Source organism: Trachypithecus francoisi, unplaced genomic scaffold (genome assembly GCF_009764315.1).
Source record: "Trachypithecus francoisi isolate TF-2019V2 unplaced genomic scaffold, Tfra_2.0 Lachesis_group16, whole genome shotgun sequence".
Classification (NCBI taxonomy): Eukaryota; Metazoa; Chordata; class Mammalia; order Primates; family Cercopithecidae; genus Trachypithecus; species Trachypithecus francoisi.
The window spans coordinates 22,799,272-22,818,173 of record NW_022681461.1 but is presented as its reverse complement, the minus strand read 5'-3'; the positions used below and the strand labels follow the sequence as shown (position 1 = coordinate 22,818,173).

At 42.1% G+C, this 18,902-nt stretch overlaps 1 protein-coding gene across 2 annotated transcripts in view; it reads right to left on the bottom strand.

Moving 5' to 3' along the window:
• The window catches only part of TRPM6 (transient receptor potential cation channel subfamily M member 6), a 162,445-nt gene extending 145,979 nt beyond the window's left edge, over positions 1-16,466 (bottom strand). The window contains exon 1 of one of the 2 annotated variants that reach the window (XM_033237090.1): positions 16,001-16,466. In XM_033237090.1, the coding sequence (XP_033092981.1) occupies positions 16,001-16,018 (18 nt within the window). In that variant the 5' untranslated portion in view covers positions 16,019-16,466. The remainder of the gene's footprint in view (positions 1-16,000) is intronic. The other variant, XM_033237089.1, reaches the window with a different exon arrangement.
• Positions 16,467-18,902: the final 2,436 nt, after the last annotated feature.

The following is an 18,902-nucleotide window of genomic DNA, read 5'->3' as shown; positions in this document are numbered from 1 at the left end:
CTGCCTCAGCCTCCTGAGTAGCTGGGACTACAGGCGCCCGCCACCATGCCTGGCTAATTTTTTGTATTTTTAGTAGAGATGGGGTTTCACCGTGTTAGCCAGGATGGTTTCGATCTCCTGACCTCGTGATCCGCCCGCCTCGGCCTCCCAAAGTGCTGGGATTACAGGCGTGAGCCACTGCGCCCAGCCTAATTTTTGTATTTTTAGTAGAGGCAGAGTTCTGCTATGTTGGCCAGGCTGGTCTCAAACTCCTGACCTCAAGTGATCCACCCTCCCCGGCCTCCTAAACTGCTAGGATTACAGGTGTCAGCCACCAGGCCTGGTCGCAACTTTTTAAAAATAGTGACAGGGTCTTGTTATGTTGGCCAGGGTAGCCTTGAAATCCTGGCCTCAAGCAATCATCCTGCCTTGTCCTCCCAAACTGCTGCAATTACAGGCATGAGCCACCATGCTCAGCCAACAGTAGCAGTTTTTAAGCATTAAGGAATACACTGAGATGGGATCTTGCTTTGTTGGCCAGGCTAGTCTCAAACTCCTGGCCTCAAGCAATACTCCCACTGCAGCCTCCCAAGTGGCTGGGATTGCAAGCATGAGCTGCCATGCCTGTGAGCTCTTTTTGAGACAGGGTTTCTCATTCCTGTTGCCCAAGCTAGAGTGCAGTGGCACGATCTTGGCTTACTGCAACCTCTGCCTTGCGGCGCTCAAGCAATTCTCCTGCCTCATCCTCCCAAGTAGCTGGGACCATAGGTGCACGCCACCGCACCCAGTGAATTGTGTGTGTGTGTGTGTGTGTGTGTGTGTGTGTGTGTGTGTTTTGTAGAGATAGGGTTTCCCTGTGTTGGCCAGGCTGATTTCAAACTCCTGAGCTCAAGTGATCTGCCAGCCTCAGCCTCTCAAAGTGCTGGGATTACAGGCATGAACCACTGTGCAGGGCCTGATTCTATCTCTCAAATATCTCTTCTATCTGCCTACCTCTCTGCATCTGTATTGCCACAGCCCTAGTTAAAGTCTCCATAAACTCTTGCCTACATTTCCTCCCAGGCCTTTCTGCCTCTAATTTTCTCTTCAATTCATTCTCTATAATAAAGCTTATAATCTTTTAAAATAAATAAAGTGAACAAGTCATTATCACATAAAACCTTCCAAGGGCTCGCCATTATCCTCAAGATAAAGTTGTAAAGTCCTTCACACGCTTTACAGAGCACTACCTGCCACATCTTGGGTGCTCCAGCTCCTACCTGGTCTCTTGCTCCTCCCTGCCTCCATCTCTACATTCTAAATATACTGAGCAACTTTGAATTGTCTGAATTCACCTACAGGTATTCTCTACACACTGTTCTCTCCACCTAGAATACTCTCCACTCCCTTCCTTTCTCCGCCAACTTAGACATCATGCCTCCTAGAAAAGTTCTGGAAACTCTCAAGTCTGAATCAGGACCTCCTTCCCCGTGCTCTCTGAGCCTGAGCCTTCTGTGCTTATCCCCTGCACTGTACTGTCATGACCTAGTGAGACCCACTGTACTCTTCATCTCCAAAGACAGGGAACTGTCTGAAGTACAGCCTGAAGAAGATACTGTATTTCATTGGAGAAAAAGAAAATGTGCTCCCCTGGGCAGCACATATACTAAAATTGGAAAGGAAAATGTTTTGTGGCTGTATAAGCACATACGAGAATTGTGATTGTCCAGAAGGGATACACTGTCTGTTTCCCAAAATATATTTGATCAAGGATTTTCTCTGAGGGTATTACAGACTTGTTTGCACAGGATGCAACTTCAGGAGACTCTTTTCTAAGAGATTTCCAACAATGATCAATTAAGAATATCCCTTCCCCTAAATCATTCACCTCAAGATTCTTACCTATCTTCAAGGGACTCATCTTAAAGTATAAAGATTTTTTATCTTAACATTTAGAATTTTTAACTTTTTAACAGAAAAAACAATCTTTTAATTTAAAAGATCTTAAAAATCTTTGAGACTTTTATTGTAACTTAAAGATTTAGGGTAGGGTACAGACACATTTTTTATTCAGAAAAAAAAAAACCTCACATTCGAAATAACTGATTCCCCTAACATTTTAGGAGAAAAAGATGTTTTAATAGAATTAGGGCAGTCCAGGCTGGGCATGGTGACTCACACCTGTAATGCTAGCACATTGGGAGGCCAAGGCAGGCAGATCACCTGAGGTCAGGAGTTCAAGACCAGCCTGGACAACATGATGAAACTCTGTCTCTACAAAAAATACAAAAATTTGCTGGGCATGGTGGTACATGCCTGTAATTCCAGCTACTCGGAAGGCTGAGGGAGGAGAATCACTTGAACCTAGGAGGCAGAGATTGCCATGAGCCGAGATTGTGCCACTGCACTCCAGCCTGGGCGACAGAGTGAGAATCTGTCTAAAAAAACACAACAACAACAAGAATTAGAGTTGTCCAGGAAATTGAGACTCAGAAGGCTGTCAGTGGGATACCAAGAAGCCTATGCGTTAACAGAGATTGGCAGATAGGACACTATCATTTGCTAGGCTGAAATTTCCCAACTTCTCTTTCTTGCTGGAATACATGATATTCAAAGTTCCAGAGTTGTTGTTTAGAGACTGCCTGTGCTTTCCGTGCAATTCAGGAAGGAAAGGAGAGCACAGCTACCTACATCATGCCTTTCTTTAAGTCACTGAGGGGCGCAACTCCAGAACAGATTTCCAAGTTTCCATTTTCACTGGGTTTTGATGCTGAAGATGTTTCTTCGGTATTTAATTTCTTCTGATATTGTAAAGTGAGATGAAATATATTTTATCCATAAGAAAGACTTTGAAATGACCCAAAAAGGCAATCATAAAAGAGGGATTAAACAAAAGCAGTTTTTGTTTTTTTTTTTTAAGAATATGTCACTCAAATGCTCATAACATTTTGTAATTGTATTTTTTTTTCTTTTTTTTCTTTTTTTTGAGGCAGAGTTTCACTGTGTCACCCAGGCTGGAGTGTAGTGGTGCGATGTCAGCTTACTGCAACCTCCACCTCCCAAGTTCAAGTGATTCTCCTGCCTTAGCCTCCAGAGTAGCCAAGATTACAGGCATGCACCACCATGCCCAGCTTTTTTTTTTTTTTTTTTTTTTTTTTTTTTTGGTACTTTTAGTAGAGACGGGTTTTGTCATGTTGGCCAAGCTGGTCTCAAACTCCTGACCTCAGGTGATCTGCCCACCTCAGCCTCCCAAAATGCTGGGATTACAGGCATAAGCCACCACGACTGGCCTGTAATTATAAGAAGGAATATTTTATCTTAGCCTCTTCCAGTTGCAAACCCAGACCACCAAATAAGTAAATAATTTTTAAAACCACCATCATCATCTGTAGGTCAGAGAACAAAACTGATAAAACACTGAATTCAGAGACATTGGCATGCACCTTATAGCAACTCTTCCCTTCCATTAAACTTGAAGGAGGGCTGGGTGTGGTGGCTCATGCCTGTAATCCCAGCACTTTGGGAGACCGAGGTGGGTGGATCACCTGAGGTCAGGAGTTCGAGACCAGCCTGGCCAGCATGGTGAAACCCCGTCTCTACTAAAAATACAAAAATTAGCCAGGAGTGGTGGTGCATGCCTATAGTTACAACTATTCAGGAGACTGAGGCAGGAGAATTGCTCAAACCTGAGAGATGGAGGTTGCAGTGAGCCAAGATCGTGCCACTGCACTCCAGCCTGGGCGATTGAGCTTGATTCTACCTGAAAAAAAAATAATGAAAAAAAAATAAAGATGCAGTCTATAAAGCCTTATGTCAATTCATTATTCCCTCCTAGTTTGCCTTTCTTAAGGCTGTCCTAAAAATTCTTATTTTAGAAAGATTTTAAAAGTTGAAGACTTTGGACCCCATTCTCTCTATTTGCTTGACCTTGGGGTGAAAGAGCAAAAACTGCCTATTTGGAAGGCTGTTTCTCTGGGCCAGATAAGGACAAAGGCTAAAATTTGTTTTATTTTGTTTTAAAATCCCTCTAAAGCAGACACTAACAGTGGTGACAAAGGTTAGAAAGGATTAATTTAAACAGGCCAAGGATCTGTAAAGTACCCTGTAAACTTAAGCTTATCTAAGAAGAAAATTCTCTTTCCTGAGATTACAAGATTCAACTTGCAAAAACTTCTTGGCCCTTTTTAAGATCAATAAAAGATATCTACATCCCCCAAGAAAAGAAAGGTATTTTCATATTCAAAGTCAACTTGGTCTGTCATATAATATTAACTGCAAGGTAACTATTTATTTACTTATTTTTGGAGATGGATTTTCGCTGTTGTCGCCCAGGCTGGAATGCAATGGCATGATCATGTCTCACTGCAACCTCCGCCTCCCAGGTTCAAGCAATTCTCCTGCCTTAGCTTCCCAAGTAGCTGGGATTACAGGCATGTGTCACCATGCCTGGTCAAATTTTGTATTTTTAGTAGAGACAGGGTTTCATCATGCTAGTCAGGCTAGTCTCAAACTCCTGACCTCAGGTGATCCACCCACCTCGGCCTCCCAGAGTGCTGGGATTACAGGCATGAGCCACCGCGCCCAGCCGGGGTAACAATTTATTCAGCACTTTCTATGTGCCCACCTGGACAATGTAAAACATTTTGTTTATTAACTCATTTAAATTGCCCAAGAGTGCCTAGGTGCAGTTATTAAACTCATTTTATGAAAGAGGATGCTGAATCTTAGAGAGGTTGAGTAATTTCCCTAAGGGACACAACAGCTCATAAAAGTGACACCAGGATTCATATATAGGCGGTCTGATTTGAGTTCATTCCCTTAGCAACTTCACTTTACCATCGCTTACGCACGACACTTGTGCTAATACCAATCCCTGAAGCAGTGTAGTGTTTGAGGGTCGGCCAATCATTTTCCTGAATATCTGATCATCACACAAATCTGGTACATAATAATTATGGGTGAGACCAAGCATATCAAATGCCCTGAAAAACATCTGCCACATAGCAGGTTCTCTGTGAGAAGCCTCAGGCCCTTGCAGATACTGGGAGGGTCATGAACCCTTAGAAACGGTATACTAACTTTTGTGTGGATGTGCACATTTTCTGAGAGACAATCTGAAGCACTGGATCAAAAATAAGTGCCACACAAAGGATCTAAATAGTTCTCCAAAGAACAAATGTCACACAAACCCATGAAAAGATGCTCAAAATCATTAGTCATAAGGGAAATGCAAAACCATGTTTCTTCATACCGGCTAGGATGGCTATAACAAAAAAATCAGACAACACAAAAAATAGAGAAACTGGAACTATCATGGATTGCTGGTGATAATGTAAAATGATACCATTGCTTTGAAATAAAGTCTGGCAGTTCCTCAAAAGGCCAAACACAAGAGTTATCATATGACCCAGAAATTCCACTCCTAGGTGTTGCCCCAAAAGAAATGAAAACATATGTCTATACAAAAACTTGTATACAAATGTTCATACCAGCATTATTCATAATTGTCAAAAAGTAGAAACAACACAAATATCCATCAACCGATTAATGGACAAATAATATACAATGTAGCCACAGGAAAAAAGCGTCTGGACTCCAGTGGGCCCTGAGACTAACAGGGAGCTACCTAGAGACCGTGTGATGGCATTGCTCCGGAGATGGAGCTCACACTGAGTCCCACACACACTATGAATTCTAAGCAGCTACAGCAAGGTGCCATTTTTACAGCCCAGCCCCCACCAGACTGTATCCTGTCCTGGGGACCAACAGTCCCACATCTCCATATCCCTGGAGTCCCACTGATATCCCCTGCCCACAGTCCACCTCCACTGTTTGCTGCTGCCTACCGGGCCAAACCATGAGCCATTGGCACTGACCCCACCATGCTCCATATTGAGGTCACCACACATTTAAAAGTGCCCTGAGGAAAGGCAGCCTCATTTAAAGCCACAATCTGGAGCCAAGCTAGCTTTCCCCTGCTGCCTGTTTACAGCTTCTGCCACTGAAACAACTCTGCCCTCCCCAGCAGCAGGGCCACAATGCAGCCACTGCCACCCCAACTCAAGCATTCCACCAGGGGCCTGGGGATCACCTAACCCCTCCTACCACAGCCAGTGGCCACATGCACCATGAGGGGCCTGAGGAGAAGCCCACCCTCCCCAATTCCATCCCACCCAGTGCTGGAGCACACCATCCAGGGGCCTAGGGAACACCTGCCCCAACCACCACAGTTGGCACCTGAGCACTCCTCCCAGAAGCCTGAGAATGGGCTCACCCAACCTGCCACCACCCACCAGAGCTGACACCCACACACACCACCTGCAGGCCTAGGGAGTGACCCACCTAGCCCATTACAGCCACTTACAACATCATCATGGATCACTCGGGAACCAGAGGATTGTCTCCCCACTGCTACTGTCGTGACTCACCACACCCACTGTCCAAGGGCTCAGGGACACACCAACCTGCCCATCCCACCACTGCCACTGCCAGCACCCAAGAAAGTCACCTGCATGCCCAAGAATCAGCTCACCTGGCCCACTAACATCAGTGCCAGCATATGCCAGCCAGGGGCCCAAGGACTGGCACATTCAGCTCACTGCTATCACCACTGGGGCCCAAGGACTGGCCCACCTTATGTCCCCATCCCCAGCAAAACCTCCTCACAGCCTCCACTAACAATCACACCTGAAGCCACTGAGCAAATCTCAGACACTACTGACACTGTTTACAGCTGAAGAAATTATACCGAGACTATACTACTGCACACACCCAGAATCAAAGCCAAAGTGCCCAACCTAAACACCACCAAATAAACATCTTCAGAATACAATCTTCCCCTGTGCAAGCAAGTTCAAAAGACTGGAAGAAGCAATGGTTATGCCAGATGCACAGATATCAATGTAAGGACACAAGAAACAAGAAAAAGCAAGGAAAAATTATACCTCCTAAGGAACATAATAATTCTCCGGCAATATATTTCAGTGAAGAAATTCATAAAATCGATGAAACAGAATTCAAACTAATGACATTAAAGAAGTTCAACCAGGTGTGGTGGCTCATTCCTATAATCTTAGCTACTCGTGACCTCAGGAGTTCAGGAGTTCAATCTGCCATTGAGCTATGATTGTACCACTGGAATCCAGCCTGGGCAAGAGAGTGAAACCTCATCTCAAAAAAATTTCTTTTTAATTTTAAAAAGGTTTTATTTAAAAAGCTCTGTGAGATACAAGAGAACTTGGAAATACAATACAAAGAAATCAGAAAATTCAAGAAACAAATGAAAAATTGACCAAAGATGTAAATATCATTAAAAAAGAACCAAAAGAAATTCTAGAATTAAAGAATTCTCTCAATGAAATACAAAATATATTAGAAAGCTTCAACAATAGACTCAATCAAGCAGAAAGAATTTGAGAACTTGAAAACAAGTGTGATGAAATAATGCAGTCAATGTGGTGTAATGATTTAAATACATATATATGCATATGATTTATATATATGATTTATATACATATATATAACAAGGAATCATTTTATATTTTATATATATATATATATATATATATGAATCATGGATATTTATAGAGTTTTACCCATGGTTCCTTCTTAATAACTCCCATATCCTTTCTTTGAGTCTTTTGTTATAATGTCAGGTGTGTTAGGCCTCAGGGGAAGGTCTGAGGAAATAGAATCTCTCTCCTGCCCTTCTTCTCCAATGCAGGATTCTAATCTTTCTACTCCTTTCTGATTGTGGGCCTTAAGACCCTTCCCAGAGAGGGCCACACCCTATGCCCTGGGAGAAGAAATTCTGACATCATGAAGCTTCCATAAAAACTCAAGAGGACAAGGTTTGGTGAACTCCTGGATAGCTGAACACATAGAGGTTCTAAAGGGTAATATGCCCAGGGAGGGCATGGAAGCCGTGCACGCCTTCCACCATATCTAGCCCTGTGCATCTCTTCATCTATATCCTTTAAAGTGTCCTCTGGAATTAACTAGCAAATGTGTTTCCCTAAGTTCTGTGAGCCACTCCAGTAAATTAATCAAATCCAAAGAGGAGGTCATGGGAACCCCAACTTGAAGACAGTCAGTTAGAATTTCCATCCGAAGGAGGCAGGTGTAGTCTTGGGGAATGAGTCCCCAACTTGTGTGATCTAGCACTATCTTCAGGTAGATAGTGTCAGAACTGAATTGGAAGACACCTACCTGGTGTCTACTGCTTGATGTGTGGGGAAAACTCCCACACACATATTTGTCACAGAAGTCCTCTGTGCTGATTGTCGCGGTGTAAAAGTAGAGGAGAAATGAAGATTTTTCCTGACACAGACAAAAATAAAGAAAAAATAATTTAGAAGAATAAACAAAGTCTACGTGATATATAAGGCACCATAAAGAAGCCAAATATTCAAAATTTTGGTGCTCTGAAAAGTGAAGAGGAAACAAAAGGAATGGAACACCTATTTAATGAAATAATAGCTGAAAACTTCCCAGGTCTAGCAAGAGATTTAGACATCCGGAAACAGGAAGATCAGAGATTGCCAAAAAGATACAATTCAAAAAGATCTTTTCCAGAGCACATTATAGTCAAACTGAGAGAATTCTAAATTCTAAAAACAGCAAAAGAAAAATGTCCAGTGATTTACACCAGAACCCCCATCAGACTAACAGCAAATTTCTCAACAGAAACTTCACAAGCCAGGAGAGAATGAACTGATATATTTAAAATACCAAAAAAAGAAAAAAGCATTGCCATCCAAGGATACTATTCCTAGCAATGTTATCCTTCATAAATAAATGAGAAGTGAAGTCTTTCCCAGATAAGCAAAAGCTGAAGAAATTCATCACCACTAAACGAGCCCTATAAGAAATGTTTTTTTTGTTTTGTTTTGTTTTTTTTTTTTGAGACGGAGTCTCGCTCTGCTGCCCAGGCTGGAGTGCTGTGGCCAGATCTCAGCTCACTGCAAGCTCCGCCTCCCGGGTTCACGCCATTCTCCTGTCTCAGCCTCCCGAGTAGCTGGGATTATAGGCGCCCGCCACCTCGCCCGGCTAATTTTTTTGTATTTTTTAGTAGAGACGGTGTTTCACCGTGTTAGCCAGGATGGTCTCGATCTCCTGACCTCGTGATCCGCCCGTTTCGGCCTCCCAAAGTGCTGGGATTACAGGCTTGAGCCACCGCGCCCGGCCAAGAAATGTTTAAGCAAGTCATGCACACAGAAGCAAAAAGACAGTATCTACCATCATGAAAATACACAAAAGTATAAAACCCACTAATAGGGCAAACACACAAATAAGAAAGTGAAAGTGCTTAAATGTTACCACTACAGAATACCACCACACCACAATGATAAACAATAAGAGAGAAAGAAAAGAACTAAGGATATGCAAAACAAGCAGACATCAATTAATAAAATGACAAGAATAAATGCTCCCAGATCAATAATAACCGTGAAAGTAAATGGATTAAATTTTCCACTTAAAACATGTAGATTGGCTGAATGGATTGGAAAAAAACAATGACCCTGGCTGGACGTGGTGGCTTGCACCTGTAATCCTAGCACTTTGGGAGGTCCAAATGGGAGGATCACTTGAGGCCAGGAGTTCAAGACCAGCCTGATCAACATAGTGAGACCCCATCTCTATAAAAAAAATTTTGTTAATTAAAAAAAAGACACAACTATATCCTACCTGTAAGAAATTCATCTCACCTATAAAGACAGATATAGACTGAAAGTAAAGGAGTGGAAAAAGATGTTCCATGCAAACAGAAACCAAACGCAAGCATAAATAACTATACTTATATCAGATGAAACAAACTTTAAGTTAAAAAAAAGTTAAAAGAGACAAAAAGGTCATTATATAATTATAATTATATAAGGCAATCAATTCAGCAAGAAAGTATAACAATTCTACACATATATGCACCCAACAAAGCATGCACCCCAATATATAAAGCAAATATTATTTGATCAAAAGGGACAAATAGACTCCAACACAGTAATGGTTGGGGACTTCAACACCCCACTCTGAGCATTAGACAGATTATCTAAACAGAAAATTTAAATTACACTTAAACTGTACTTTAGACCAAATGGATCTAATAGATATTGACAGAACATCTCATCCAACAGCTCCAGAATACACATTTTTATCAGCATGTGGGACATTCTCCAGAACAGACTATATGGTAAAACACAAAACACATCTCAACTAATTTTAAAAAATCAAAATCACATCATGTATCTTCTCAGACCACAGATAAAATAAAACTAGAAATCAATAATAAGAGGAACTTTGGAAACTGTACAAAAGTATTCTTATAGCTATAGTAACCAAAACAGCATGCTATTGGTATAAAAAGACACATAGACCAATGGAACAAATAGAGAACACAGAAGTAATTCCACATTTTTACAGCCAACTGAATTTTGACAAAGGCGTCAAGAACATACATTGGTTACAGGATACCCTCTTCAATAAATCATGCTGGGAAAACTGGATATTTATATGCAGAAGAATGAAACTGAACTCCTATCTCTCACCATATACAAAAGTCAACTCAAGATGCATTAAAAACTTAAATGGATCCCAGCACTTTGGGAGGCCGAGGCGGGCGGATCACAAGGTCAGGAGATCGAGACCACAGTGAAACCCTGTCTCTACTAAAAATACAAAAAAAATTAGCCGGGCGCAGTGGTGGGCGCCTGTAGTCCCAGCTACTCGGGAGGCTGAGGCAGGAGAATGGCGTGAACCCAGGAGACGGAGCTTGCAGTGAGCCGAGATTGCGCCACTCCACTCCAGCCTGGGCAACAGAGCGAGACTCCGTCTCAAAAAAAAAAAAAAAAAAAACTTAAATGGAAGACTTCAACTATAAAAATACTAGAAGGAAATATAAGGGAAACACTTCAGGACACTGATCAAGGCAAAGATTTTGCAGTTAAGACCTCATAAGCACAGACAACAAAAACAAAAGTACACAAATGATTCAGTGCTTCTTATTGGTTGGTTAAAAAGAAAAAAGAGAAACAAAAATATACAAATGAGACCATATTAAACTAAAAAGTTTCTGCACAGTGAAGGAAACAATCAACAAAATGAAGTGACAATCTGTTGAGTTGGAGAAAATATTTGCAAACTATTTATTCGATACGGTACTAATATCCAGAACATAAAAAGAACTCAAACAACTCAACAGTAAAAACAAAACAAATAAGCCTGTTGAAGAGTGGGCAAAGGACATGAATCAACATTTCTCAAAAGGATACACACAAACAGCCAACATGCATATGAAAATATGCTCAACATCACTAATCATCAGTAAAATGCAAATCAAAACCACAATGAGATATCATCTCGCTCCAGTTAAAATGGTTATTATAAAGAAGACAAAAAATAACAAATACTGGCCAGGATGCAGAGAAAGGGGACCCTCTGATAGAAATGTAATTCCTTATGTTATGGAAAACAGTAGTGGAGGTTCCTCAAAAAAACTAAAAATGGAATTACCATTCAATCCTGCAATCCCACTACTGAGTATTCATCCAGCTGAAAGCAGACTGAACCACCTATTCAAAGTGTAAGACAAAGCCCTCTACAAAGGAGTCTGTATGAGAATCTTTTTCCGTTTTTGTTTTAATTGTGGTAAAATATACAATGTAAAATTTGCCATCCTCACCATTTTTAAGTGTGTAGCTCAGTTTTGCTAAGTATATTCACATTGTTGTGCAACCAATCTCTAGAACCTTTTCATCTCGAAAAACTGAAACTCTATACCCATTAAACAACTAAACATTTTCCCTCCCCTAGCCCTGCCAACCATAATCCCATTTTCTGTTTGTATGAATTTGATTTCTATAGATGCCTCATAAGTAGAATCACACAGTATTTATCTTTTTGTGATTGGTTTATTTCACTTAGCATTATGTCCTCAAGGTTCATCCATGTTGTAGCATGTGTCAGAATTTCCCTCCATTTTAAGACTGAATAATATTCCCTTGTGTATATGTGCCATAGTTTGTTTATCCATTCAGAAAATCTATTTCTATATCAGTGGTATTGTTCTGTTGATCTGGTGGCACACCAGGTATTTAGCTCAATTTGTAATGACTGTGATTTTATACCAAGAGAAAAAGAGATGTGATTGTATATTTGCACTCTAGGAAAGGAAAAACAAACTAAAGCTGAAACTGAGCTCAGTTGCATCAAGAAGCATCTCACTATCCCTTTCTATCTCAAAAATAAAAGTTTTGTTCACTGTATATTCCCAGATTCTGGAACACAGCTTGGCACATAACACTCAGTCAGTATTTGTGACTGATCATGAAGAGAAAATGCTATACCTATGATCTTGACCACTCCAGTTCATATGAACATACTATTCAAGAAAGCACTAATGTGTATTGACATGGGAAAATCTCCAGGAACTACTGTTAAGTGAAACAAGTTACAGATCAATATATACAATATGATTCAATTTATGTAAAAACACATGCAAAGTCAGGCACGGTGTCATGTGCCTGTAATCCCAGATACTTGAGAGGTTGAGGTAGGAGGATCCTTTGAGCTCAGGAGTTCAAGACTAGTGTGGGCAACATAGTGAGATTCCATCTCAATAAAATTAAATTAAATTAAAATAAATAGCCCGGGTGTAGTGGCTCATGCCTGTAATCCCAGCACTTTCGAAGGCCGAGGCAGGTGGATCACCTGAGGTTGGGAGTTCAAGACCATCCTGACCAACATGGAGAAACCCTGTCTCTACTAAAAGTACAAAATTAGCCGGGCATGGTGGCACATGCCTGTAATCCCAGCTACTCAGGAGGCTGAGACAGGAGAATCGCTTGAACCTGGAAGGCAGAGGTTGCGGTGAGCCAAGATTGTGCCATTGCACTCCAGCCTGGGCAACAAGAGTGAAACTCCATCTCAAAAAATAAAGTAAGTTAATAAATAAAAGTACATGCACAAATCAAAATAATAAATACATTTGTATGGCCGGGCGCAGTGGCTCATGCCTGTAATCCCAGCACTCTGGGAGGCCAAGGCAGGTGGATCACGAGGTCAGGAGATCTAGACTATCCTGGATAAGAGAGTGAAATCCCATCTCTACGAAAAATACAAAAAATGAGCCGGGCGTGGTGGCAGGTGCCTATAGTCCCAGCTATTTGGGAGGCTGAGGCAGGAGAATGGCATGAACCCAGGAGACAGAGCTTGCAGTGAGCTGAGATCACACTACTGCACTCCACCCTGGGCGACAGAGCAAGACTCCATCTCAAAAATAAATACATACATATATACATACATACATACATATATACATATATATATATATATAAGCACATCTAAATAATATGCTCCAAATCCACAGTTTGATTACCTCTGGGTCAGAGGGGGAGTGGTTGAGGGGTAGAAAGGGAACTTTCTATTTGGATTTCTATTTGTAGTATTTGAGTTACTTACAACAAGAAATTATTTTTATATTGTTAGTGACAAAGTTTTTAAGGGAAAAACATCTGGACAATTATTTTCTGTGATACAGAATCAAGGAAAAAAATATATTCAATTCTGTTTACCTTACATGTACCTTTTCTTAGAAAGCTACTGGAGAATGTGCTCCATCAAAATGACAGAAGAAATCAAAACAGACTAAGGTGTGGGATACAGGAAACAGGAGCCAGCATAACAGAGATGCAAAGTGAATCAATCCCCAAATGATGGTGAAAAGAGAGCCCAAGGTAATAGCTATGCATCAAACATCAAGAGCAACCAGTCTGGACTGGCAAAGCAGGTAAGAAAGCTGTGCTAGAAATAAAATTGATTAAAATAACTGTTGCATTGGACATCTTGGGGGAAGATTTAGACAACTGGCAAAGAACTTGTGGTTCCACTGGTGAAAACTTTGCAAACACAGAGAGACAACTCTGGAAAAAAAAAAAAAACAAGGAAGGAAGCTCTTAATAGCATGTAGACAGGCATAATAATGTTGACCTAACTAAATATTGACCTAACCAAAAATTAGGAGATAACTATATTCAGAAAATCTATGGAAGGAACAGGTAGGATACATGTAAGTGATAGTGGCAAGAAAGCAGAAAAGAGTTAAATCCACACATTTCATGCAGGAAAGCCAATGCATGATGACTAAACCTGAAAAACCAAGAAGGAGCAATTATAAGGAATATCTAGAGATACAGACTAATAGTAACTAGTTAAAAGAGATGAACATGATTATTTCTCTTAAAAAGCAGGAAATGATGGAGAGTTCTACTGTTTTTAGATATTAACCCTATGGAATCAATTGATTCTGAACAATGAGAATGTAAAACTTCAATAAAACTAAGAAGTAAAGAGAAAAAAGGCACTACTGAGACTGACATCATAATATCTTACCTAACAGTGATAGATTTTACAGAAAATAGTTGCCATGTAGACTTCTGATGTGTCACAAAGAAACAACTGAGTTACAGGTAGGATGGTCACTTTCAGTTCCAGCATGGTATGATTCTACCAGAAGTATAATGAAAACCACTCAGATTATTTGGGCTGTTTATATTGAAAACTCATAATTTAAAAACACAGTGAGGCCAGGCACAGTGGCTCCGGCCTGTAATCTTAGCACTTTGTGAGGCCAAAGAGGATTGCTTGAGCCCAGGAGTTCAAGACCAGACTGGGCACCACAGCGAGACCCTGTCTCAAAAAAATGAAATAAAATAAAAAGTGAGAAATTTGAAAAAGAAGGAAAAAGAGAGAAGCCATATTTCAGGCACAGTATTTACCAAATGCTTGATAGTTTTGGCATAGATGTGCTATCCAAAAAATTAGCTATGATAGAGAATTGTAAATAGCCAAAATAAGAGCAAAATTTGTGGCAAATTTCAACATATTGCACGATTCTTTCCCTTCTCCTCTGGTATAATCATCTCAAATGCTATTCATGCCCTTGTCTATCAAGACAAGTGTAATACTACCAAAGGGTACTAGCCTCCAGTTTTGGCTCAAAAAAACAAAACTCATGCGAACTCCTACCCTGGATGGTTACCACTCCTGGTGGGAAACACAAGAAACAACCAGATTCTTAAAGTCAAGCCCAGATTCCAGTCTGACCAAAATAGCTAACGCTTTATCAGTCCTATAAGAACCCAAAGCAGATGACAGTGAAACATCAAAATCTGTACACAGGGGGAAAGAAATTGAATAACTCGTTTCCCACTTCAACAATTAAAGGTGATCATTTCTCCCTAGAACAAATAATCACAATGATGTGTGTGACTAGAACATCCATTTCCTCAGTGTCTTTCTCTCTCTCTCTCTCTCTTTTTTTCTCTCTCTCTCTCTCTCTCTTTTTCTTTTTTATGTTCTCAGTGTCTTAAAGCACTGACCTGAGCTCAAATCTCAAATCTGTTTTTCTCCTTTGGCTTCATTTTCCTCACCTGTAAACCGGTGGGGATAGGAGAGAAAGGATACTTGGACTTTACAGGATTACTGCCAGGATTAAATAGTTAAGAATCCCAAACTCTTACGACTTGCTAAATACGTTAGGCATTATTCTAAGTACAAATGGCACATAGCATTTCATTTCATCTTGAAACTACAAATCGTATTATCCCATTTTCCAGGTGAGAAAGCCGAAGCACAGCTGTTAACTCGCCCAAGATCACAGGTAGTGATGCAGCTGGGATGCTAACTCAGGCTACCTAGCTCCAGAGCATGTGCTCTTATCAGAGCAAGTTGAAATGAGCTAACGTTTGCTAAGCGGCCTGTACTATTCCTGAAATACAATGTGTTCAATGATACTTATTTTTCATACACAGTGTGAGAAAGTCCACACAAAATAGGCGAGACCAAGGAATGACCAGGATCTCCACTACTCTCCCAAGCGTTGCCAGCCCTCTCCCAGCGGCCAGGAGCACCCTCCCTCTCCAAGCCCCCAGAACTTCCTGTTGCGCCGCATGCCAGCGGTGGAGAGGAGCCAGCGCGGATTCCTGCAGTTGCAAGTCCGGGGGGCGCCGCGTTGGGGAAGGAAGCGGACTGCGGCGGGGCGGGCGTTTACCGTAACCGGCGCTGTCATCGCTCCGGGACTCCGGCACTGGGCGCACGGGGGCGCACGGGGACGCGCAGGGGCGCAGAGGGACGGCGGTCTGGGCGCTTCTCCAGCTGCCTCGGAAATCCGCGACCCCCGGCTCGTCAGCGTCCCAGTCTGCGATCCGTACCCCTGGCCGCTCAGAAATGCGCCTTCTTTCCTCCAGGTTCTCAGCTCAAGCTACCTCCGAACTCCTCTCCCGCCGGCCCGAAGCGGAACCACAGACCTGTCTCCTCTCCCGGGGTGTTTCCCACCACCCTAAGCTGAAGCCCCGACCCCCGCTAGGTTTCCGTTCTGACACAACCTCCGCTATGGCCGCATCCCAGCTCTTGAAACCGCGGCTGCGGGACCTGCCCTGTGCCTTAGGTAGGATAATCATCTTTGGGTGGAGACCAGAGAACTTGAAAGCCGGTATTTCGTAAATCCTAGCTCTTCTAGATCCTTGTTAGATGTAGTGTCCCTGGCCCCACCCACTTGTATCTAAGGCCGGGGGCGCAGATCTAGTGAATCACCTAAGGTCCTTGTTCCCCGCCAGTCGAACAGCCTGAGCTTACCTGCAAGCGCTCCAAGATAGGTTGTTCTTTCATCTTTGATTTGCAGGCCCTGCTCCCAAAGCCCTGTCTGAGCTTTTAACTGTGGAGGCAGAAGCTCTGGGCTCCACCTCCACACGCTGCCTTTTACAGCCCAGTGGATTTGTCACAATACCTTTTGGCTTCGGTTACCTAACTGCCTAGAAAAGAAGGTGACTCCCACCTTCCTTCGATAAGAGAAGAATAATGATCAAATGGAATGGCCACTGTCATCACAGACATCCTTCGTGGTAATGTATTGTTATTATTGAGTCAGTGTGGGGCATGAGGATATCAGAGATTTAAGCTAACGCACTGCTTTTACTACCAGTTACTTATTGGGCATGTCAAGCCTCAGTTTATTTATCTATGCAATGGGAATAATAGGGACAAAAATCCAGTTCCCTCACAAGGTTACACTGAACAAAGGAAATCACTTAATGTGCTTCATGTGTAACATACAAATGCTTTCTTATTTCTGTTTTTTTGGTTTTTGTTGTTGTTGTTAATTCCTCTGGATAGGCAGTCTTTCTTTCTTTCTCTCATTCTTTCTTTCTTTCTTCTTTTTTTAGAGACAGGGTCTTGCTCTGTCACCCAGGCTGGAATGCAGTGGCAGGATCATGGCTCACTGCATCCTTGAGCTCCCAGGCTCAAGTGATCCTTCCACTTCAGGCTCCAGAGAGTAGCTAGGACGACAGGCACATACCACAGTGCCTGGCTAATTTTATTTATTTATTTATTTATTTATTTAAGAAATGAGGTCTCACTATGTTGCCCAGGCTGGTCTCAAACTCCTGGACTCAAGCGATCTTCGTGCCTCAGCCTTCCAGAGTGCTAGGATTATAGGCGTGAGCCACCATGCCCGGCCTAGGCAGTCTTGATTAAGGCTGTAGTCAGTGATTTGGGGTGGATCCCAGTGTGTTGGCAGAGGTGGCACAAAGCACACAGGCAAAATGATGCTCACATTATTACAAGTGTAACTAACAATGCTAGTCATTCATCCCTGACAACCGACTTAAAATTAGGGACACCTACTCATTTAGTTTATTAGGAATTTTTGCCTAGTGAACTCACATTTGCAGACAGTTTACAGGTTTTTTCCCCTCATTTCTCAATGTGGTTTTAATGAGCATTTCTTTGTTTATTGGAAAATTGTAGTCCCTCATATGCATATTGGCATTTTGTTGTTTTTCTTTTTGTTGTTGTTGCTGTCGTTATTGAGCCAGGGTCTCGCTCTGTCACCCAGGCTGGAGTGCAGTGGCACTATGTCGGCTCACTGCAACCTCCACCTCCTGGGCTTAAGCAGTCCTCCAGCCTCAGCCCCCACAAGTAGCTGGGATTACAGATGCAAGCCACTACACCTGGCTAATTTTTGTAATTTTTGTAGGAACAGGGTTTCACCATGTTGTTCAGGCTGGTCTCGAACTTCTGAACTCAAGCAATCGACCCACTTCAGCCTCCATAAGTGCTAGGATTACAGGCCATGGCCATTTGTTGTTCTTCTAGAAACACATTTAATCTCCTTTCCTCTCGTTAACCCATCTCCTTTAAAGAGTTAATCTATAAACAGTTAACAGGTTCTGAAAGCTCTTCTAAGGTAAGTAAATCCTTCTTGATCTATGTTTTCCATACAATTTCTTTGTTAGGTCTCTTACAGGGCCAGGGTCAGGGAGTTCTCAGAAATCTGCAGACACACCAAGAAGACTAGCCATTTGGAACCCAAGATTCTTGAGAAGTCTACCATCTTCTAGTTTACCATCTTTGGTAAATCTACATGTTAGGATAATCATTTATTCTTTTCAGATCAAGCTTCAAGGCATTTACTGCCTGAAACACAAGGGCAATTCGAAGTGCGTAAGACCTTGGATGTGCTAGTCTACAAGCTGCCTTTGGTTCCCAAGCTGTATTAGAAACATCTCAGGCATTTGTCAAAAGTGCAGATTCCCAGGCTCCAACCACCCTACCCAGCTCTCTTGTATAAGGATTTCTAGGGTGGGGCCCAGGAATCTGTATCTTTCACAAGCACTTTAATCAACTGTCAAACTTGCATATAAAACTCTTCTCGTCTGGGCATGGTTGCTCATGCCTGTAATCCCAGCAATTAGGGAGGCCGAGGCAGGAGAATCACTTGAACTCATGATTTCAAGACCAGCCTGGGCAACATGGCAAAACCCCATCTCTACAAAAAAATACAAAAATTATCCAGGCGTGGTGGCTCACACTTGTGGTCCCAGCTACTTGGATGGCTGAGGTGAAAGGATTGCTTGAGGAGGTTGGGGCTGCAGTGAGCTATGATGGCACCA